The 23,946-nt window shown below is 37.0% G+C and overlaps 2 protein-coding genes across 2 annotated transcripts; both read right to left on the bottom strand.

Moving 5' to 3' along the window:
- Nucleotides 1-1,366: 1,366 nt before the first annotated feature.
- Nucleotides 1,367-10,413, bottom strand: LOC147855650 (uncharacterized). The gene is made up of 5 exons (XM_087330368.1): nt 8,084-10,413; nt 7,611-7,713; nt 4,784-6,404; nt 4,601-4,669; nt 1,367-4,523 (listed from the first exon to the last, which is right to left on the bottom strand). Exons 1-5 carry the CDS (start codon nt 10,192-10,194, stop codon nt 2,047-2,049), a joined length of 6,381 nt encoding a protein of 2,126 aa, XP_087186494.1. The 5' UTR covers nt 10,195-10,413; the 3' UTR covers nt 1,367-2,046.
- Nucleotides 10,414-18,379: 7,966 nt separating this feature from the next.
- On the bottom strand, nt 18,380-22,976 carry LOC147855649 (pentatricopeptide repeat-containing protein At3g16610-like). The gene is made up of 3 exons (XM_087330694.1): nt 22,783-22,976; nt 21,425-21,824; nt 18,380-21,341 (listed from the first exon to the last, which is right to left on the bottom strand). The coding sequence occupies exons 2-3, from the start codon at nt 21,457-21,459 to the stop codon at nt 18,380-18,382; spliced, it is 2,997 nt and encodes a 998-aa protein (XP_087186820.1). The 5' UTR covers nt 21,460-21,824; nt 22,783-22,976.
- Nucleotides 22,977-23,946: the final 970 nt, after the last annotated feature.

Raw genomic sequence — 23,946 nt, 5'->3', positions numbered from 1 at the left:
GTTCTCACCGGTGTCATGCCTTTCGGCTCCGAATCGTTGTGTGAATCGGGTGGGAACCACCAAGGCTTTGGTATGTTTCACATAGTGTCTGATTCACACTACAACAACGGTATAACTAAAATAGCTAGCTACAATCTCATCAAACGAGGGAAACTATTATGTAAATCCTTGATTTTTCCAACACATAGGCGTTGAACCTTCATGCATGAACTAACCTTTACAATTCGAAACGCAACATATTAATAAATCCACATAATGAGCTGCACTTGACAAGCCTTCGCATTCAATGTCAATATTTGGTTGTAAGTGACAAATCAAAATTTCCAACCACCTATTTATTTGTAACATATAATTGTAGGAAGATTGCATTGAGTCTACTATTATCGTTTGAGCATAATGTTGACATAATTGAATACAACTTTTGAGTGATCCATCTATGTGATTAGTCTTATTCATGGGAGTTTGCTCCACACATAAAACATGTCCATGCATTCTACAATCATTGTCCTTTGTTCCACGTATCCTACCTATGCATATTTTAATTAAGTACATGGACAAATATATTGTCCCCTTCAAATGTATTATTTCTCCAAAACTACGACTTAAAATGGTCAAATGGACATAATGATGAACCCATCCTCCTATGTAAAAACAGTCCCTTATAGTGAGTGAGCCAGGTTACTACCAATGGGACGGAGCCATGTTCTTCCATTATCCAATGTGAGAGAAACTATTTATATCCTCATATTCATTTTGCCTCTACGGGGTTAAATTCAACCTCATTTTCTAGCTTGCCTCATAACATTATCCTTGAGCATACTTAGACATGTTGCCTTGATGTGGGAAGATGATGCAAGATCAACCAAAGAGACATGATGTGTTTTTTGTAGTTGTTTCTATCACAATTTTCACATATGGAAGTTCCATTGCTCCGAACTTCTTGGTTCCCAAGGTTTCTCTACTCCAACAATCTTGACTCTTATTTGAACCGACTCGATCCAAGCGCTCCAAGTTTTCACTTCACATCCGATATAGTCTACTACTGGTGGTTCCTCGTACTGCTCAAGTACACCAATGACATTTCTTCGAGTAATGGGAACATTGTCCCATGTTCTTTACCAATCACACAAATGTTCAGCAGAATAACATACATAGCAGCTTCTTGTACATAGAGCTTCACAGCAACTTTTCATGATATTTGTAACAGTTTCTGTATGTAGCCTTACGATATTTCTGATAATTCCAATACATTGCATTCTCATATTTATGATGATGCTCTTATGCATTGCCTCATGATATTTCGGATGAAGATCTTATACATTGCCTTGAGTGATGATGCATTTATACTTTGATTTACAATCTGTGCTCACATAAAAAAGAAATATTCTCTATACATAACAGAACTTGAGTAAGACTTTTGTACACTTTAAGGAGTAATAGACAACAGAGCTTTAGGCATTATATTGCCTTTGGGATGCAGCTCTTCATAGCTAATACGACAAAGATGAAAACTTTTAAGATACTGATTTTTGGCAAGCAGATATTTATATGTATGGAATCTCTCTCTCTCTCCTCCCCTCCCTTCTTTCCATTATGAGAAACTTTGCATTTGATAGAGGAATCTTCTCGTGTCAGAATCTTCTCTTGGTTGACTAATCTTCTCCATTTTAAATTTCTCAAGAATATAGAAAAGTCTTGCACTTGATTCTCCATTTTTTGCGATCGCAAGAATACAAGAACCTTCATGTTTCAGGAATTGCGCATGGGTAGCAAAGACTCCACTTTCATGAAATCTCAAACATGTGAAGAAACTCCACATTCCATGAACAGCAAGCATAATTGTCGGTATCTCCACATTTTTAAGGATCTCAACCATAGATAAGAGATTTCGAGAATCTGAAGCATATAGAAGGAGAACGTTGACATTTCAAGAATCTCAAGCATATAAAAGAAGAATGTCCACAGTTGGAGAATCTTAAGCATATAAGGAGAATCTCCATATTTTCAAGAATCTCAAGATTATAAAGGAGAGATAGAGACCTGGTTTCAAGTGTTATACTTGAAACCAGGTCTCACACGCACCCCATCAAATGCATCGGGATTTGCATTATAAAAGTCCACGAGGTCTTGTGTCCCATCTTCAGTCTTTACCTCCACAAAAGCACAAAGCTTGGTGGAATCAAATTTGTCTCTAAAATAAGCAACTTGTGATACCATGTGACCATCATGAGCATGTTTTCTATGTCGGAATGCCTTCTCAAACATTACAGTCATTGTATATTCAGATAAGTCCTCGGGTATCCTATCAACATATACTGACCTCCTCCGATCTACTTCCTTGAATGCTGAGGCTGTAATAGCACGATGAACAGCTGATCGGCTATTACTATTAGTATTACTTCGAGAATCATAGAGATCGCTTTGTCGAGGTCTTGAAGAAAAATCATCAACATCGATGCTTGTCGACATCCTCTCCTTGAGGGAGGAGGATGGATGATGAACAATCTCGTCCACATCTTGTAGATCTTCTTTATATAAATCCTCCAACCGAGAATGGAAATGTGGTTTAAGTCGCATGCTCTCAAATGCATCTTCATCTTGATTATAAAGATGAAGAACCATTCTCGTTAGTTCTTCGGTGGCAAACACAACAAAAGCACAATACTTTGAGGGAACATGCCTCACTTCAGTGATCAATTCATCACCAAAAACACCCAATTCTTCTCGGCTCATATTGTGTACAAGAACACGTTCAAAGATTTTCTTGATTTTGCCTTCAGTGGCACTCTCTGGAAGCCGATCAGCGTATATAGTTTTCTCCGGATCTGATCTTAGCTTTTTCACTCGAACGCCTTGTCTCAAGAAATCATCAGCATTATCAGAATCCTCTAGGTAATCATTGTAACTCCCACTAGGTCTCTTCTCTATGTTCTTTCGAGACCCCGTGGCAGAAGTAAGTCGATATACATATGGTTGGGAACCATATTGAGATTTGCCATGATTTGCATCTTGATTTCGCATAATTAACCTCCGATCTGCCTCATCCTCAACTGAATAAGGAACTGGTCTCCTACCAAGTTCCATCTTCATGTTTAAGAAGACTTCTGGTCTTCGAGAGTGTAAATCGAGCATAAATTCCACTAATTCAGGTGTGGCTAAATCCACGAATGCACATCCTCTTGATGGAACATATCTTACATCCAAAACTAATTGCTTTCCACTTGAACTCACCAGAGACGGTCCTATATAAGTTGTAATAATATCCTCGAAAAGTTGCTTAATGGTTTGTGCTGAGGCATTCCTCATCAACTCACTCAAGAAAAGTGGCCTTGGCTTATCAAGAAAATGATCAGTCTTGGAGGCTAAGTTGTCACCATACCATAAATTATGAAAATAATCGGAATCACTATCATCATCTAAATCCTGCTTCCTCCCATAATTATCAGATTTACTCCTTGACAACAAAGGTTCTCGGGAATACTCTACACTGTTGTTTGATCTATCCCTAACTCCATCTCTGGAAAAGAAACTCTGCTGGTCTACCTCAACACGTAAACCATGAAATACATTCTTATCTTCAGCATAAAGCTTCATTGATGCATCAAGGAGTTCATCATTTGCAAAATCAACATAGGCACAAAATTTGTCGGGTATGTATCTTACATTGGCAACAATCTCAAGTGTCTTGTCAAAATCAGCAGTAGCTTTGAGCTTCTCTTGCAAGACAGATTCAAATATATTTTGAATTTTGATTGGGGTAATATGTTCTGGTACATTTATCACACATAATTGCTTAGAAGCTCTCTCCTTTGTCTCTATAGGAAAATTTCCATTGGATTCTTCCTTGAAGACTTGGATTGTTTTGTCCACATCACCTTCATGTAATCCAACAAGTGTCAATCCATCTAATTTGGGAGAATCCGAAGATTCCTGAACAATTTGTTCACCAGATTTTAATGGTGAATTTGGGAGTTCTTTTGTGTTTAATATAGCATGGGTTGAAAAAGGATCATGATTTGACAATGATTCACCATGATGGAGACCTGATTCTTGCAAATCAGCAATGTGGGTTGAAATATAAGTTGCAAGTTCTTTGGAGAAATGATCAGCAACACTTTCTAAAAGGGCTTCAACTTCCTTCGATGCTTCCACTAACCCCTTTCTTCTCACACATTTGAGACGTAAGCCTATGAAACGAGGTTGAGAAGACATAGGTTCTACCTCAGATGAAGTAGAGATACTATTCTTCCTTAATACAACTCCAATCATTACACCAGTCACATCTTGAATCTTCTCTAGATTTTTCCCATCATCTCCTTTTATCTTCTTTACAATTGAAGGAACAGAAGGTGCTCCATCCCCAGAATGTATTTGAACTGGGCCTTCATACCAAAGACATTTAATAAATACTCCCCTTGTTGAGATAGATTTGATCATGCATGCAGCTTGTTCAACAAACCACTTAGCTTCTGATATATCACAAGATTCTGCAGTTTCCATAGAAATCCTCACTTGTAGAGAATCTGTAAACAAAAAACTTTTGAGTAAAAATTTAAATGCAAGAAGTAAAAATGAGATTGTATACAATGGAAGACCTAACTGTTCTGGGAATCTGTTTTTGATCCAGAGTTTGAGTTCGACAACTCCGGATTAATAACCGTATCTACACCTATAAAACGCAACCAAATACGAAACAATGCTCGAAACAAAAATCCAAATACTTATAACCCTTTAAAACTAATGAAACAGAATTAAATACAATAGAATGATTCATTTCACCAACCATATTCTTCCTGAAGATAAAGAGCATTCTGCTTTGATATAAGCCAAGTTCGGGTTTCTTTGTCAAATACATCTACGAGAAATTCTTCTTCGACTTTAACAAATGATGATTCATGTAAAATTTCACCCCATTTAGATGGAACTGTATCTTCCACCATCTCATTTCTCTCTTCTGGTATCTTCTCCACATTAAAGTTCAAGTCTACTTCAGTTATGCAGCAATCAACTCTATCAGTTTCACAATATAAGGAAGCTTGATTATTTGTGTCACCTTTTTCCTGCAAAAGAATATCATCCAGTGAAGGCTTAACAATCTCTATGCCATGATATTCCGTATCTTTCGATTTCAACATATCACCAGATCTTAAATCGTTTGACAGAGGGTTGACCTCATGTAAACAATGGGGAATCATGCTCACATCAGTGGTAACCATTTTCCCAAACAGTTCAGACTCCCTTTTTGATGGTCGACCTACATTCATTTCCTCAACATTTAACTGAGGACCATTCTCTCTAGTCTTAACCTGTTCAGATTCCGATTCCCGAAAGCGTTTCATATGAACAACCTTCTCCTTCTCATCTTCTCTATCCCTCTTTTTGTTTGATTTTCCAGATTCCCCGTCAGGACTAGTCCTCTGAAAAAAAGATGAATTGCTCCTGGAGCTAACCAAATTTCTGTCTGAGATAGTCTTCATCTCTTCGGAAAGAGTATCTTTGAAATGTCTTTCCTTCTCCTTTTGCCATCCTTTCTCTTGATTCCGATCACCTTCATTTGCTTTTGGCTTTTGTCCTCTCTCCCCTTCAGGAAGTGAATGCCTATGATGCTCTTTAACTCTAGTCTTACTTAAGTATTTGTCTTCTTTGCCTGTCCTCGTTGTATCCTTTAGTCTATCACCACTTCGCCATTCATGGCGTTCAGAACGTCTTCCATTCCAGTAACATCTATCTCTGTGTTTAGAGTGATAATTAACATCCTCCTCATATGAATTACTGGTTCCATTATCATATCTGGAATGATGGTACTTGCCACCTCCTTCATGAACCATATCGATAGAGGATAATTGCTTTTGATATCGTTTTCTTGACCCTCTGTCTCCATCGTCAAAGTTTGTATTCCTATGGTTTGCCTCTCTACTAGAAGCACGATGAGGTCCCATTGATGTGCTTTTGGTTAAAGAATCTACACGGCTTGAATGATTTGTATTGCGAGATGGGCTTGTCCTATGTGTTGATATACCTTTTCCTTTCTCACATTTATGGCTAAGACTTGTCTCAGATTTCCCATTCGTAGATATACTTATATTTGCTCCGGCATTCTGATCAAATGTTCGGGAAGTATCAAATTTATTATTGATTTTAGTGTTGCTAGAGCTACAACAGAAGATTCCGTAAAGGGATTCAGTATCAAGAACATCCAATTCCTCCACAATACTGCGCAACATATCTGATCGATAGTTTTTCAGCATTATTTGAAGACACTCGGCGGAAATAAGATATAATTTTGCATCCAAGTTGTGGCTGGGATCATCACGCCATGAAATCAAAGCTGCAAAAAGGGTCCGAGAACCATAGTCTAAAGCTGGTATGGAAGAAGATTTATTCTGATTCAATCTTCCTTCAATCTGCAAGAAAAATAAACCAAAACCCAAATTATCTCTTGCAAATAAGAACACCATACTTTTCTGCTTGAAACCTGTAAGTATATTGGCAGAACCCCAACCAAATTATATCAGTAATTCCTATCTTTGCATTTGCTCAAGAACATAAAATATTCAAAGAAACTTTCCAATTTACCTCCGTATCCATTGGTATCATCTAGTCAGTGCTTTGTATAATTTGCAGTTTAATGATTCTCAATGAATATTAACAGCTACTATAAAAACGTGATAAATTCATGAATGGATACAGACCAGCCAATTTGCTGCAAATATAGTTGTCTTTGCAGTTATTTCAAGTACATAGAGTCTTCATGAAAAGTTTCAAAGATCCCTTTCTATAAACACCATCATCAACGAGTCAGAGTTTGTTCACCGTGCTGTAGATGATTCTTAACTACTGTCACAGAAAGAAAACCTCCAAAATACCCTTGATTTTTTTTTATTTCTTGAAATTAACCTATATGGGCGAAAGATTTGTGGTAACTCTTTGATCATGAAGAGTACCATTCCCACTGCATACATAACATGTACTAAACTCCAGCTCATCAGAGTTTTCCACCCGAAGGGACAAAGCAATACCGTAAATCATTATCATCCAACTGATGAATTTGTTTTCCAAACTGGCCAAAAATCAACCTATCTAGAGGAAAGATTGTAGAACATCTTTGATCATAACAAGCGCTGTTCCCACTGCACACATAATGTGTATGAGGCTCCACCTCATCAGAATTTTCCACTTCATCAGGGACAAAGTGACATCATAACACAATAGCCATGTGTCTCCTCAGTTTGTTTTTCAACTAACCAAAATCAACCATCAGAGGACAGATTGCGGTTTTCCTTTCATCATAAAGATCACCATTCCCACTACATACATTCTGTGTACTACACTCTAGCTCATCACAATTTTCCACCCATGCCATGTCCTAAATCAACTTAGCATGACATGCAATCACAAACTAGAAGTGTTGCACAGAATTTCTGTAATAAAAAACGGCATTTTCTATGTACCATTGAGTTAAACCATTTGATGTCTTCAATAGAGGCAGTTTGCAATAAGCATGAGCAAAAACGGCATTTTCTACATATCCTTAGATTAAATGTTTTGATATCTTCAATACAGACATAATCTGCAGTAAGTAAGAGCAAAAAGGGCAATATTCTCTGTACCATTGCATTAAAACAATTTATCTCTTCATTGGAGGCATCCGATGATGTCTTGAATTGTATGAGAGGTTCAGCAATTCCATTGACCATAACATTACTTTGTAATCTGCAAGATGCAAAGATAGGTAAGAAAAACAGGTAAAATTCACGCACTTTATCAGACAGGCGCAAACGAGGATTCATGTGAATTTTATTAGGGAAAAACTCTGTAATGCTCCTGGATTGCTCTTTATTTCCCAAAATACCCCCGACTTTCTATATTTTCCCAAATGCCCTTGATCAATTCATATAAGCAAAGAGCAGTTATATGGTCAATGCATCCCCATTTATTCTGATTTATATGTGATATTTGAGTAATTACGTGCAGTTTTTTGTCTATTTAGAAGAAAGGACGAAACTCAAGGGCATTTCGAGTAATAAAGCGAAGTTCAGGAGTATTTCAGAGTTTTTCCTTTTTCTCTTTTATCTCCACATACTCGTCCAACTTCACGAATTTCTGCGTGTTCAAAGATGTTGGAAGCTTCTTCAACTTGGAATCAGGTCTCAAGAGCATCCCTGGACAGAAAGCATCAATTGGTATCTGAATAGTATTCACACCTGGTGTATTTAACTTTCCACACCAGAAAGGAGAGATTAGGTCTGCGCCTTTCTTTGAATTAGTTCTTCTACTCCTCCCTAGAGCAAGATCAAACATATCTATGTCTTTTGAGCTTTGATTGACCTTCAGATTGTCATTAGGACATTGCGATAGAGATGATCCGTTCTGACCACTACCTAGAGACAACCCAAACGAAGAAACATCTTTTTTGAACATCGATCCAAGTTCTATACTTGTTATCTTATCAAATGCAAAACTCTTATCATTACTTCGATCCTCATCGATAATGGCAGATTCATCAATCAAATCATCGCTTTTCATCTGTGATGTGGTTGCATGATGATCTCCAATAAAATTATACGATATTCGAGGCTTGTTTCCAAGTATATCTGTGCCGTGGCTGGATCCTTCAAATGCACTATTGCTACTATATTGCTTAGTGCAAATTCCAAGTGGATCTGCATTATATCGTGTTCTTTCGACAAAGGAATGTCTGGGATCATGCAAATTAGATTCACTCTTCTTCTTCTGCAATTTCGATAAGGAACGATCAGTTTGGTCTAAGGTTAAAGGGAACGAAAATGTGCGTTTGGGTGGTGGACGATCACTTATAACAAGCTCCATAGCCGTTCCTTGATCATGATCATGACGATGAGCTTGCTGAGACTTGTGCTGAAGATCAGAGTGTGATGACATTTGGCTTGGAGAAGAACGTTTCTGATCAAGCATAAGAAGTTCCAATCGTGTATCTTGATCATTAGGTTGAACTTGCATAGGCTTAGAGTGTCGTTCAGAGGATGAAATAAAAGGAAGGGGTCCATCTTTTCTCACTGTTTCAATAGGAAGGGAAGGAGAAAGGCAAGAAGAAACGGTAGGTTCAGAATGTTCGACCTGTGTGTTGAGATTGGAAGGAGAACGTTTCTGATCAGCAAGAAGAAGATCCAAGGCACTTTCTTGTTCATTATAGAGAGCTTGCGTTGACTTGGGGCGAAGATCAGAGTACAAATTTGCAGGAATTTGGTCATCGTTCATCTTCGCCATATTCTTGTCTGGATCAGAAACAGTAGATTCATTTGCATGGTCGGCTTGATTATGGTACTTGAGACTTGAAGAACGCCTGTGAGGAGGTAAAAGAAGAAGAAGATCTAGATCTGTAGAAACCGTTTCTTGTTCTCCAGTAGAACATTTTCTCAGAGGCTTGGATTCACGATCAGTATATAGAGATCCATCCTTTTTAACTGTTTCCTCGAGGAAATCAGATACGGGTTCAGAAACATCTCCTGAACGGGCATTAGCCTTGACAACCGACGCACGTTTCGGTGGATTAAACAGATCCATAGCCGTTTCGTGATCTTCCTCTTCGTTATAACGATCTTGAAGAGACTTGGAGCGGAGATTAGTAAGTATATTCACGCGATTTCGATCTGGGGGAGGAGAAGAGGAAACGGAATCGGAAATCTGGAGACTTGCAGAGCGTTTCAGGGGATTTTTCAATAAACCGGAGGCCGTTTCCTGATAATCAACATCAGTACGCCCATCAGTATATGAAGTTGCAGAGGGTCGATTCTCATTCTCCACGATCTGGACATTTTCTGAACGGGAAGAGGAAGAAACTGCTTCAGAATTCGTGAGATTTGGAGTAGTACGTTTCTGTGGATTAAGCAGATTCATGGCCGTTTCCTGGTCATCATCATCAACATCGACATGAGAATTACAACGAACGGACTGTAGAGACTTATTATAAGAGTTACGATCATCACGGATATGATCGGAGCTTGAATTCGCCATGTCTTCGTCGCCATGTTCTACACGTCGGTGATGATCGTGTGTCAGAGTTCTCCTCTGCTGGTGTCGTGGAGAAACTGCAGGTGAAACCGAAACCGAAACCGAAACAGAAGCCGTATCTAATTTAGGGTCATTTGCGTGGTCGACCTGGTAGAGCAGAACCTGGCGTGGCTCTGCGGAAGGTACTTCGTTGAGGTCGAACATGGCGATGAAGGAGAGGAAGCCTAATAAGGATCAGATATGGAGAGGTGCATATAAGGAAGAAAAGGCACTAGAAGGAAGGTCCATTCAGCGATCTGTTAGAGAATGTATCAGACAGAGATCGATAGTGAAGAAGAAGAAGAAGACGAGGAGGAGTGGAGCGAGGAAAAGAGAGGGAAATATGTCCGAAAGGATTTAAACATGGCACGCACAGAGGACTAGAGAAACAGGCAAGACAATCTGTGGCGGGTCTCTGAGAGAGAGACAGACAGACAGAGACAGAGACAGAGACAGAGACAGAGACAGGGAGGTATAAAAAGCTCCTCCAGCTTTGGTGGCTATGGAGGACCTCTGAGAGGGGGGGGGGGGGGGGAGCGGAAGGAGAAGGAAGAGGCAAGCTCGAGCTGTACTGGCTATGGCGGATCCGTCAGAGAGCGAGAAGGAAGCAAGAAAAGGCTGGAGCTCTGCTGGCTATGGCGTACCTCTGTATGAGAGAGACAGAGAGAGAGACTATGGCGGACGTCTGATAGAGAGAGAGAGAGAGAGAGAGAGAGAGAGAGAGAGAGAGAGAGAGAAAAGCTCGAGTTTTGGTGGCTATGGCGGATCTCTGAGACGCGGGGGAAGGGCAGAAGAAGATGGAGAAAAGGAGGCAAAATAAATAAATATCTCCATTTTCATTTTTATTTTTCAATTTTTTTTAAATAAATAAATATCCTCGTTTTTATTTTTCAATTTTTTCCAATTTTCTTGCTTATATTTATATTTATACATACAGTATAGTTATAATTATATGTATTTATATCTTTTTTTTCATGTTTTTTTTATTTTTTTTCATCTTTTTTTTTATATTCTTTTTATATTTTCATCTTTATTTTTATTTTATGTTTATTTTCATCTTTATTTTTATTTTTTTGTTGTTGTTTTTTGTTTTCATCGTTATTTTTGTCTTTATTTTTCAATCCTTATCTTCATTTCCGCCATATTTTTTATTTTTGCCAAGAAACGAAGAAAAAACCATTTTAAAAGAAATAAAGAAAAAATAAAAAGAAGATTATTCGGCTAACCAGAAGAAAAACAAAACAAAAAACAAAAAGCGTTTCTTGAGAAAAAAGATAATAAGTATTTTTATTTTTATTAGCGCACGAATATAATAAATAAATAAAAGCCGAGAATAAAGAAAATTCAGTGGCGAGCATTAACCGGAGACCAAGGCCTAAACAGAATTCAATTATATTTTATAAAAAGCTGAATCTAGAGAGAGGAAATTGGTGGACGCTTCGAAAAGCAAGAGAGAGATGGTTGAGGGGGGAACGCGTCCCAAAACAAATGGAGGGAGAAAAAATAAATACCAAATACAGAAAATAAGAGAATAAGAGAGAGATAAATAAGGATAAGGCCCCGTTCACATGCAGAAAATAAGAGAACAAGAGAGAGATAAATAAGGATAAGGCCCCGTTCACATACAGAAAATAAGAGAATAAGGATAAGCCCCCAGAAAATAAGAGAACAAGAGAGAGATAAATAAGGATAGGCCCCCGTTCACATGCAGGAAATAAGCGGACAAGAGAGAGATAAATAAGGATAAGCGCCCGTTCACATGCAGAAAATAAGAGAACAAGAGAGAGATAAATAAGGATAAGCCCCCGTTCACATGCAGGAAATAAGAGGACAAGAGAGAGAGATAAATAAGGATAAGCGGCCGTTCACACGAGCAACATATGAACAAAAATTAGAAGCCGAGAGAGAGAGAGAGCGAGAGGGAAAGAAAGAGCGATATATTAACGTCTTCTAAGACCCAATTTTACAACAAAATAGGGGGTGATTGAAATTAAAAATAAAATAAAACTTAGATAAAAAAAGTTCTAGTATTGTACAAAATACGTTATGTTATGTTATGTTTGTAACCGTAAACATACTTTATAAAGGAAATGGCTTTGTGTTATGGCCTACTTTCATTTCCATCCAAGTCTCTCGAAAAGGAGCAAAGGGTCAAAGGGTTTTCGATGTGGGTGTGGCCCGTGGTAGTCCCAATGTAAAAGGTATCTCGACCATAGCTTCTAGGCGGTGTAACTCATGTTCCCTATTTTTCTTAATTGTTTCTACACCACGTGTTACTTTGAGGCCCGACATCCGAGGGCATTCAGTACGAGTGTGTCCACATTCACCGTCTCCCTTCTATTCCTAAAAAATTTTCATTGGTTACATGTTGGTGAATCTTAGAAAGGTTCTGGTTAACATTTTGTAACTTATTCTCCCTATGTTGTTTTAGCTTTAAGATAAATCTACCTAGTTTCTTTATATTTGGGTTATATTTATAGTTTGGACTCTAGAGAGGGTAGGAGAGGGCCCTAGTAAGCCTTGGTATTTTGCCCTTATCTGGGCATAAGTTGGACACTTGCATGTAGAGTGATACTCCCTAGTCACATGAGAGATGTAAAAACCGAAAATAAGAAGACATGAGAGAGATAACTAAGCATAGGCCCTCGTTCACATGTCCCCCCAATACATACATTCATTCATTCATCCACCCTATAGCAACTTCTCCCACCATAGCCAACCAAAACTTATGGTGACAACTTCTTCTACAAGACCGATGATTCGCAAGCAACACAAAAAGAGGCTCTCACAACGCTTAGATCAGGCCAATATTGCTTTCTCATAATGTGGAACCGACCTGCATAGTATGGGATGGGATGAGACGGGACAGGACGGGACGGGATGTGATGCCTTCTTTCATCCAACCGTATCTTCGTATTGCTACTACACAAGAAGTTACCTCGCCCCACACATCCCAACCTATGGATTTCACACAACCTCTCCAAGCATAAACTAGTCGGACAACTGCAATAACTTAACTGCAAAACGTCTACTACGATTTAAGTCGGGATTCCGTGCATGCATACCAACAAGATTTCGTCCCTTTTTATTTATCTATCTCCAACTCATGGTCTGGATAGTGTGACTCGTGTTCTATTCTATTGAATGTCAAGGCCACCACCACAAGTCATGTTCCTCGCGCCTCATCCCCTCTAGCTCAATTCATGTCACTGTCAAATGTGAAATACACAGTTCTGATTTGTCTAATCCATAATATCAAAAGTCTTGATGAAACCATAATTGAAGTATACTTTTATGAGCTAACGAGATGGTATGGAAAGATAGTCACCACATAATATTTGCCTTTGTCCAAGCTAGATTTTCCATGTAACTTACATAAGAGATCCAAAATATCGATGACATTGTAGATTAATAGGCTTTCTTTATGCATCGAGAAAAAGGTCATTTCAGTGTCTTGCCCGATCCTAGCCTCCGTTTATGCTACAACATTATGTTTTTACTTTGTTATTTACTATATATAGCGTAAATTGTTAGAGAGAGGTACGCAAAATCAATCATGCTAAGATCTGACATTGGTTTTGACGATTCGGAGAAATATAGTTTGATTACAAACCATTGATATTGAAGGAATTGAGATTTGATTATTGGTGTATAGAAGAAGGCTCACCCCATGCTGACTAGCATTGCCTTTGCCTTTTAAATGTCGGTTAAAAGACAATGCGATATGTTTTTATGGAGAAAAGATGTACCATTTGTTGATGTTATAAAGTCATTGGCAGCCTTAGTAGCAAAACAACAATCCACATATAAAAGCATCATCCTAAATTTATGAAGACCTTTAAAGTAAATTCAACATCAACCCATTGGGCAATACTTCAAGAAATCAAGCATCACATCCACATGTTAAAATGTGATTTAAAAACCCTCACAAATCCATCATTTGGGGCGATGTCTAAAGTCTCTTAGACGATGCATAAATGCAATGGTTTCACATTGTAGCTTGGCATATATTAACACTTTCAAATCTACAACACAAAAATCAAGGAAGACTATATCAACAATCAACTTGCAAAGCATGTGTTTGAGAGACCATCTACACAAATCGAGAACACACCTATCTCGATTATTATGAACTAATACCTTCACGATTTTTACCAATATTGGTTTAAAAACTTGCAACAATAGCATGCTAACATTTCTCAACCTTCTTGGATTGATGGCTACTTCTGAAAAAATGTGAAGGAATGTAGACAATAATCCAGTTCAAAAGAGTAATTTTTTACATGATATTCAAATAGAAAGACGTCATCAAGCGAATTTGTAAGGACATTTCTCATTCATGTGACTAGTGATATCACATGTATGCCCTTCATGTAATATGAAGTGCCTTAACATTTTTAGGTAGCTCATGATCTTTGGATGTACTCATACGCTATTGGCCTTTGATTCAAAACAATGAAAAGCTTCATGTTCATTTGAAAGATTTTGGGTTTTTTGGTTCATGGTAGCTATGCGTTGTGTTCAAAGCATCACAAACAATGCTTCAAAGTTTCCATTTTTCCGTTTAAATACTTTAAATTTTAGAAGTTCACATGCAAGATCGACTTCAAAGAGAGTAGACATATAGAATGAGTAAGTGGTAAATGTTTAGAACGATAAAAAATGTCTGGCTATGAATACATATGCTCAAAATAATGGATAAAAGGTCATAGAGCTTGCATATATCAAATGTTTGATAGAGAGGATGCTCAATAAGAACTTGTCATGGGTATTTTGCTCATTGACACTACGACAATGTCGTATGATAGCTTCAATCCTATACAAAAGTCACTTATAGTAGATTAGATTCTACTATGGTCATTCCAAACCTTGGGAGCTAAGTAATCATCAACTAAAATACCAACAAGTGTTTTCCACAAAATGTTAGAGCTTGCCCTTTTGTGCATGTCATGTAAATAACATCAAATTGTGTATGCAAGGTCAAAAACAAAGAAATATTGTTTTCTTATTATAGAATATTGATTCAAATTTCAAGCAAACGAGTTTGATGATGCAATTCAACATTGAAAACTTCATGTGTCCAGTTCAAGATATCATGAGTGTAAATAGTTTCCATCTAGGACAATGGCTTGACAAGTTCACTTTCCTATGGCCCAAACGTTTAAAACTATACGATTGTCATATATGACTTTACAAGTGTTGAAGTAGTATCATTGTCTTCTTAAAAGAGAATGCTAATAACACAAGAGAAATTAGTGAAAATGGAAGGCAAAACTAAAAACTTTTTATCCAACCAAATCCCATTGAGTTTAAACCCATCGATTCACTAACAAGAGAAGTATAAAACCATGTATTGTCAAGAGGAGATATGGAGAGACGCCTATCAGATCAATGCTTGTATAGTAGAGAGGGGCCAATTTGTGCTATAGTTTCTACCATCGAAACATTACGAGTAAAAACATTCCTGAAATCGATGCTCATCAACGAAGACATTTGTTGATTGAGTTTTAACATTCTATCACTTTAAATTTTATGTACGTTCCTTTGGATTACAACCTTTTCTTTCAAACTTATTCCAATTATGTACTTGTAAGTTAGTCCAAACCATGTTTCTAGGAAAAACGAAGTATGTTTGGTCTTCAATCATCAAGATCGCCACCATCTCTCTTGCATGTTTTTGTGATCCGAATGTTGTGGGCCTGAAGCCAATTATTATAGATGACCTTGGGGTCTAAAAGAGTTGAACAATGCATGTCATTCTTGTGTTCGGAAAATAACAAATTACAATTTCCTTTGGATATGCATGTCATAATGATTTCAAAATGGATTTCTTCTTTCTCTCCCTTTTAAGCAATATTTGTTCTCTTTATATTATAAGAACGACATTCCCTCGATTTCTTGTTGTATACTTTTTTAAGCATCAAATAATGTCCACAAAAATCTAATCGAGCATGGATATTTATATACTGTAGCTCGATCATGTTGCAATAAAATGTCCCACCTTAATATATATAGTTTTCTTAGATATTCTCGACATTACTTTCTAAGATGGACCACCTAGTTTAATTAATGGTAGAAATGAAATCTTGCTACACATTTTCTCTTATGCATCGCATCGAAGTAGAGAACATGAATATGTTCAACTGTTTAGCAAGCGGTGGGCAAGCTTCTTAATTCAAGTTGGTGAACTTTTTCCATGAAGACAAGCTTTTAAAAACATATTTTTCCCCTTTCTATGACATCATTGACCCATACGTGAATTAAGAAAAAAGAACCTCGGGTTATGAATTGCGGAACTCGCCAAAAGAAATTCCCAACAGACATGCTATATTGATATAAAACTCAGTTGGATATCTATATAATGTTTCAAATATATATTTGTGTTCTCTCTATCACTCTCTTTGCAAAATAATACCTTACATTATGAAAGAAAACAACATGAGGACTAACTTACAACAAACTTTAGAGCTTGGGATCCTCAATCACACACCCACACACCCCCTAATCATAGAATATGTTCTCCAAATATCTTTGCTAAATGTATCACACTTGGAAGGCATCTAATAAATATTTCCTTTACAATCAAGGCAAGGCATTAAATATTGACTTGTAATCATCGAGGCTAAGTACTAACACCTAATGTAGCCTAGTTTATATAAATGGTGTCTTTGAATGTTGTACTAAAGGTCCCCATTCTATCTATCTAATCTTCTCTTTCTCTCATGTCTTGAAACCCACTTTGCTATTTCATTATAAAGCATCATTTATTTCAATTTCTTACAACCGCCACAACCGCCATACTAATTATTGTAAACCACCAGCTGTACAAATCATTCACCTTGTATTTGTTATGAGCGGTATTCAAGAGTCAACATATTACAATGAAAAAATCATTTGGCATCTTTGTGCTCACAGAAATATGATCGAACAATGAAAAAGACAAATTTAGGCATCTAGTTATTTTGGGAATGGAAGGTAGATATTTTACTAGGTGGTGTTGCTTTCACACTAAGACACACTTTATTTTATTCATGAAATTATTCAAGCTAAGGAGCTAGACTGACCTTTTGTTTTACATATGATTGGCTTGTTGAAATTGAGAGAAGTTCAAAGCTCCGGGTAGAACAAAAGAAGGAACGATATAGTAACCTTTTTTTAAGAAGCCAAATGACCTATGAGACTGAACGAAAGTTACGTGTTAAGAGCAACAAAAACCAAATATATATGATGAGAAGAGTAACTTGCCCCATGTATCAAGTATAATGACAATTTATGTTTAGACTTTGACTTCTATTGTCTCATTTCTTGTGTATACCAAAATGATTGTATAGAATCTAGATAACGATATGAAGGAAATGACATAAAATAGAAGGTGAGTTGAATTCAAAAATCTAACAAAATCTAAAATGATACTAAACCAACCACATATCATGTTGTGTTGCGTGCATACAGAAACTTCAATATACTTCTTTGTTGATTTAGAAGAGTTTTATAATCATAGAGTGTTGTCGGTGAAGATTGAATTTGGGCCATACAATTGGGAATGCTTATGATTATACTACAATGATTGCATATACATTTGATAAAACTGAATATAGGTACAATTGATAAATTTGGTATTTTTAGGTCTTCAAACTCCTTGCTCTTTTGGCTTCTAAACCTTTTGAAAATAAACTCAATCTTCTTATTATGATTTCGCACACAAACCATGCCAGTTTGTGGTGTTGAGAGAGACCGGGAAATGTATAGTTTCTTGATGCTCTTAATGTGTGCAAAACTATAAGGTGAAAAACTATGTGGTTTTCATGGTGACGTTAATGAACTAAGTAGTGAGCCAGTCACAAGATAAAAATTCAACATAGACATAGATTGTAAATTGTTGCATAGAACATGCCATTGGTAATTTAACTAGCGTAAGCTACTTATTGTGGAAGAATTGCTCATCAACTATGCTAATCAATATTTCAAATTCTAACAAGACAAACATTCTATAAGGGAGAAACGGTGAACTCCTAGGTTTTCTTATATTTGCCCTAATCCACCTTGTCAATCCTTGGACTTTTTATTTGTGAACAATCAAGGATGGCTCTAGATCTATTGCTTGTACTTTCGCTTAGTTGAGAGGTGGTGAGGATTCAAATTCCCATGGAGTATACCCTCTATCCATCTTAGAAAAACAAGGTTCCTCATTACTGGATATGTTGTATGTTATCTATGTCACCACATCATACAACTATTGTCTAGGTTTATCTTAAATTCCATATATATGTTTTTTGAGCTGAATTCATGCTCAAAATTTCGAGGAAACTAACTATTCGAAGACCCAATGACTCTTACTTCAAGTTTGTGGCTAAATGTCAATCAATTTGATAACCAATAAACTCCATTGTATTTTGTGGATGGATAAATTTGTTAATGACATTCTTATAGAGAGAACATGGAATTTAGAAAAGAACCCAACAAAACTTTCTATGATGCTTTTATTTTGAAATCTAGATGAAAATCTTGTAACCATTTTGCTAACAGAATATGATGGAACATTACATGGGATCTTAAGATTTCTGGGATATACATTGCCATGAATAATTTCCTTCTTCTCCACATAAGTCAATAAAATACCATTAGATAAATGAGACATGCTTTCTGTTTTAGGTTCATTTTCTTTGAGATCTAGGATGTGATTTCTTGAGATGGAATCATCGCAATCCAATTCAATCACTTCCATATGGGTTATGTTTGTAGGCCTTGAACCTCTAAGCTCAGAGATGCCACAAGTTTTTATGAATAAAGAATCATCAACGGAGTTCTCTGACAACCACTTGGAAGCATCAACTTGTCCACTAATTTCTTGAACTCGATCAAAATATCGACATCCAGATTCTTCACTTCCATATGTTGTGCATTTCTTAAGCAAAGTTATCCACATAATGCAATCTGGTGTCCAAGGCATTGTGTGTGTTAACTCAAACGCTTCTCGAAGCATGCCCCCATGTACAAGGATATTGCTCAAATAGTTATAATGATTAATATTTGGGGAGATACAATGTTCTTCATTCATGGAGTTGAAGCATAGAAATGCCTCTTGCAGCAAAATCGCATTATTGCAAGCTTCAAGTATAGTAGTAAACACTATATGATCTGGCGTCAAACCTTCTTGTACCATGGTGTGAAAGCATCGGATGACTTGCGAATAATTTCCATGAGAAGCGTATCCATCCATTATCACATTCCACGATACCAAATTTCGTGATGGAAGCTCTTCGAAAACTTCTAACGCTCGCTCTACTTCTCCATATCGTACATACAGGTCCATAAGAGTGTTTCCAAGAGCCATATCAAATTCGAGTCCAGATATTCTAATATGGTTATGGACAAGGCGACCATATTCAACTGCTCCGATACTTGCACATGCTTGCAAAGTGCACAAATAAGACACTCTAGAGGGCTCTAAACCCTCTTGATGCATTTGTTCATAGAGATCCAGAGCATCATAACTAAATCCATGCCTAGCATATCCACCAATCATCGAGCTCCAGGATACAATGTCTCGAATTGGCAATGTGTCAAAAACTCGATGTGCTCTCCACAAGTCACCACATTTTACATACATATCAATAAGGGCATTGCCAATCACCTTATCCTCAGCGAATCTGCTTTGAAGGATCAAACCATGTACATATTGGCCTCCTTCTAATGCTCCTGAGCGACCACATGCTTTTAGGACACCCACAAATGTTGCTTGATCTGGGCAAATACCTCCTCGTTGCATTTGTTCAAATAATAAGAATGCTTCATCTCCATGGCTATTTAGGGCATATCCTCCAATCATTGTACCCCATGTAATAGCATCTTTCTTATGTATTGAGTTGAATTCTCTATGTGCTTCCTCTAAGCTTCCACATTTTGCATACATGTCAACAAGTGAGTTTCCTATAGAAGAATGTGATTCGAATCCACACCGAATAATTTGATCGTGAAGTACACGGCCTGCCTTGCATGCTCTAATGCTTCCAATTGCTTTCATTCCACTAAGATATGCAATTTCATCTGCTGCTACAGTACCCTCTTGCTTCATTTTTTGCAACAAATCAAGAGCTTTTATAGAATCTCCACTCTGAGCAAATCCTCCAATCAAAGCACCCCAGCTAACGACATCTTTATTTTGCAAACTATTGAAAATTTTCTCTGCTTCTTCTAAAGATTGACACTTAGCATACATATCAACCATGGCATTCCCAATGGCTATGTCTGATTCTAATTTACTTCTTATGATTTCATCATGAATCAGCCTTGCCTCCTTCAACTGTAAGAGCCTAGAACAAACTTTCAGCATGCAAAGATAAGTAACTTCATTTGGGACTACTCCTATACCTTTCATTTCATAAAATTTGGCAAGTGCAATATCAGCAAGACTATTATCAAGATAACCTCCAATCATGATATCCCATGTTGCTACTTCGTGTTTTGATGACTTCTCAAACATATTGTTTGCCTCCTCCAAGCTACCAAATTTCATGTATAGATCAATTAAAGAATTGTTAAGTATCATGTACGAATCGAGGTTACGACGAATGACATCAGCATGAATCCATCTTCCAAGCAATAAATTGCCAACTTTCATGCATGATTTTATGATAAATGAAAAGATAATGTGGTCTGGCTCCACACAATCATGTTCCATGTCTTCATATAGTCTAAGAGCAGAAAGAAATAGACCATGGCGGATATATGCTGACATCATAGCACCCCAAGTTACAACATCACGGTTAGATATATGTCCAAACATATCATAAGCTTCTGTCAAGCTTCCACAGGTTGAGTACATATCGATGATAGCACTAGCGAGAATAATATCTGAGCTAAATACACTTTCTCTCACTTGTCCATGTATCTTCCGACCCCATTCAATATCACCTATTTCTGCACAACATTTTATAAAGCACATATATATGCCTCTATCTGGTTGAATTGACTCTCCTTGCAACTTCTCGAATAGTTCAAAGACAGCTGCATTGCAACCAAATTGAGCATAACCAGATATAATTGCTCCCCACGATACAACATCTGGATTCCTAATTCCATTAAAAACCTTATACCCTTCTAGTACAGACCCACATTGTGTATACATATGAACAAGAGAGCTAGAAATATCAAGGACTGAATCGAGCCCAATACATACAATTTCTTCATGTAGAATCCGACCCATTCCAATGTTTTTCACACTAGAACAAGCTTGCAACATGCATAAAAATGTAATTTTGTCCGGTCTAGTGCTACCATTCTTGGGCATTATACTATACAAATCAAAAGCCCTGTCATATTCACTAAAGTTCACATGTACAGATATGATTGCATTCCATGTATAAATATTAGCTACGGAAAGCTTGGAGAATACCTGGTTTGATGATGATAAACACCCACAACAAGCATAAGCTCTAATGAGATGATCTGTGAGCACACCAATCCATTCAAGTCCGTTGATTACAATAAGGCAATGTATCCTTCTTGACCAAATAAGGCCTTTTTTCTCTTCAATGCATTGCCTTAAGAGTCGGTACATTGAATCCCGGGAAAACATCATGATGATGTTATTTGAGGAAAACACATTCTCAAAAGTAACTTCATCTGAATTTCTTGCTTTTTCTTTTTTTTCTTTTCCATTACAAACCATTGCCAAAGATTCTTCTTGGACATATATGTGATGTGATAAAAATAGGGCTTGTTTCTTGTGAAATGGGAGCAGTCGAGATCTAACATCTGATCTAATCCGCAGAATGATCATTTTTTACCTAAATCTGCATTAAGATTTTGAATTAAGCCGCATCAGGACGAACTAAATCAACCTCTCTTTTTAACCCGTTTTTTCATCTACTCTATAATAAGTTTGTTTGAATCCCGAAATTTTCATGCAGGGGAAAAGAGATAGAGTATGTACACATGGATATATACAGTATATGCTTTATCTGTACAGCAAATTCAAAAAGAAAGTTTCCTTCTTTTTGAAATTGTCTACATTTGCTGGCTCAAAGTTAAAATGCTCGCCACATGAAAAATTAAGAATGAACACCTAATATACCTTAACAAGAATATGTGATGCCATGCGAAGATTAATTTACAATAATTACGAAACAAGTTCAACTGACGGCAAGACATAATGACTAATTTCTCTTTAATTCTAAAGTGAACATGCCTTAATTAGGCAGCTCAGAAGTTTAACTTATTACTTATGCTCCTGATTACAAAGTGGGATTTCCTAATTGACAGAATTTGAAGTTCGATTTGCTACTTTAAGCTCTAGTTAGAAGGTTAATTTGTCTAAGTAGCTGCTTCAGTTGATTATGTTAATATGCACGATCCATAATTATGATATTTAGTTTAATTGCACTGATATATACTATCAGTAACTGTGGCTGTACCCTTGATTAAGCACATACTCTAAATATATCATGTGATCTGCGTTGCTTATGATTTTTCTTAGCTATGTGCTTAATCTTAGTTTTTATGTGATTAGGAGGCTCAATTTGAACAAGCATCATCAGGAATTTAAAAATTAAGCAACCATATTTTTTGAATTTCTGTTAGATATAAGAAATTTTAGTAGTTTCTCCTATGGTATATTCTCTAACTTTTGACAAATATCTGTATTCACAATATACACCCAACTACATTATAAAACTCTTGACTTGCTTTCAACACATCCTCATTTATAATCAATTGCGGCCTAATCAAATCCTTAAAATGAGAGGTACATACCTCAATAACCTAGATTGGGTCCACAAAAATCTCATATCCTGTTTTAATTTGCACCATATTTGAACGGGCATATGATGGTCTTAATCCTTGAAAAAGCATATGAGCTTGTAACTAATTATCTATAAATCCTTCTTGTAACTGATGTAATCTTGCCTTCTAATAACATTGACAGTGCAAATTCTTCACAATATCTTGTAGTTGAACTTGAAGGTCCAAAAGCTCTTCATCACGTGGAGATTACAAACTTAAAACCTAAAACTTGAAAATTGTAAACAATCTAAAGGCTCTGACACCTTAAATTACTAAATTTGAACCTTAACGATCCTATCCCTAAAACCAAAGACCTAAAATCCTAAAAAATCGCCATGCTCCAAGAATGAGGCATTCGTTTTCATCTCAACTATTCAGTTCTTCCGGTGAACATGATAAAGACAGAAGATAACGACAAAAAATAAAAGAAGTAGACAGGACAGAACGGAAACAGAAGGAGATTTAGTGAGTTCTTCTCACCTTTCATTCTCGAGTTTCCCCCCTCCTGGTGAGAAAGGAAGAGAAACCGATCTGTTGCAGTCCTCTGTGTCCACTTACCTTCAACAGCGGAAGGATTGAGCTTCTCTCAGAAGAAGAAGAAGAAGAAGAAGAAGAAGAAAGAAGACGCAGGGGAAGGAGAAAAGGCTAATTACCGAGATGCCCCTCGTATTTACATAATTGCCGAAATGCCCCTCATATTTACATAATTCCCCAAATACCCTCCAATTCACACAAAATTCCCAATCTACCCCTCATGCTTTCTCAAAAGGCCACATTGTCGATGCATGCGTTGATTGTCACAGTATCTAGCTAGCTAGCTTGTCAAATGACTTTCTCTTGGTACACTCATGGGATACCGACCTTTGTTAGGAACGCCATAAGCAGACAGAAAAAGGAAGAAAATCTCAATAGGGACCCACTTCGCATAAGGAATAACAATCTGCGATTGTCACCTTAGTACTTGTGGCATGGTTAGATATTTCCTTGGGACAGATGCCAACCATAATTGTATTCTGGTTGATGAGGGACAACAAGTTCAATGGTAGATCCCCATGATAGGGGTCTGTGTGGATGACAATTTGCTATTGTTGCCTTAGTAGTCATGGCATGGTTTGATATCTCCTTGGGACATAT

This window comes from Azolla caroliniana, unplaced genomic scaffold, assembly GCF_043228905.1.
Source record: "Azolla caroliniana isolate FFs.n. ecotype wild unplaced genomic scaffold, voAzoCaro1.0.p SCAF_14, whole genome shotgun sequence".
NCBI lineage: Eukaryota > Viridiplantae > Streptophyta > Polypodiopsida > Salviniales > Salviniaceae > Azolla > Azolla caroliniana.
Note: the sequence above shows the minus strand (reverse complement) of the source record. Positions and strands in the feature narration are given on the sequence as shown.

Coding starts and splice junctions, on each gene's coding strand:
- LOC147855650 (XM_087330368.1), bottom strand. CDS start 10,194: ATGTTCGACCTCAACGAAGTACCTTCCGCAGAGCCACGCCAGGTTCTG. Junction 6,405..7,610: donor TAAATTGTTTTAATGCAATG/GTACAGAGAATA, acceptor TTTTTCTTGCAG/ATTGAAGGAAGATTGAATCA. Junction 4,524..4,600: donor AAAAACAGATTCCCAGAACA/GTTAGGTCTTCC, acceptor TTTTGTTTACAG/ATTCTCTACAAGTGAGGATT.
- LOC147855649 (XM_087330694.1), bottom strand. CDS start 21,459: ATGCTTGTTGTGGGTGTTTATCATCATCAAACCAG. Junction 21,342..21,424: donor GTTTATCATCATCAAACCAG/GTATTCTCCAAG, acceptor TGAATATGACAG/GGCTTTTGATTTGTATAGTA.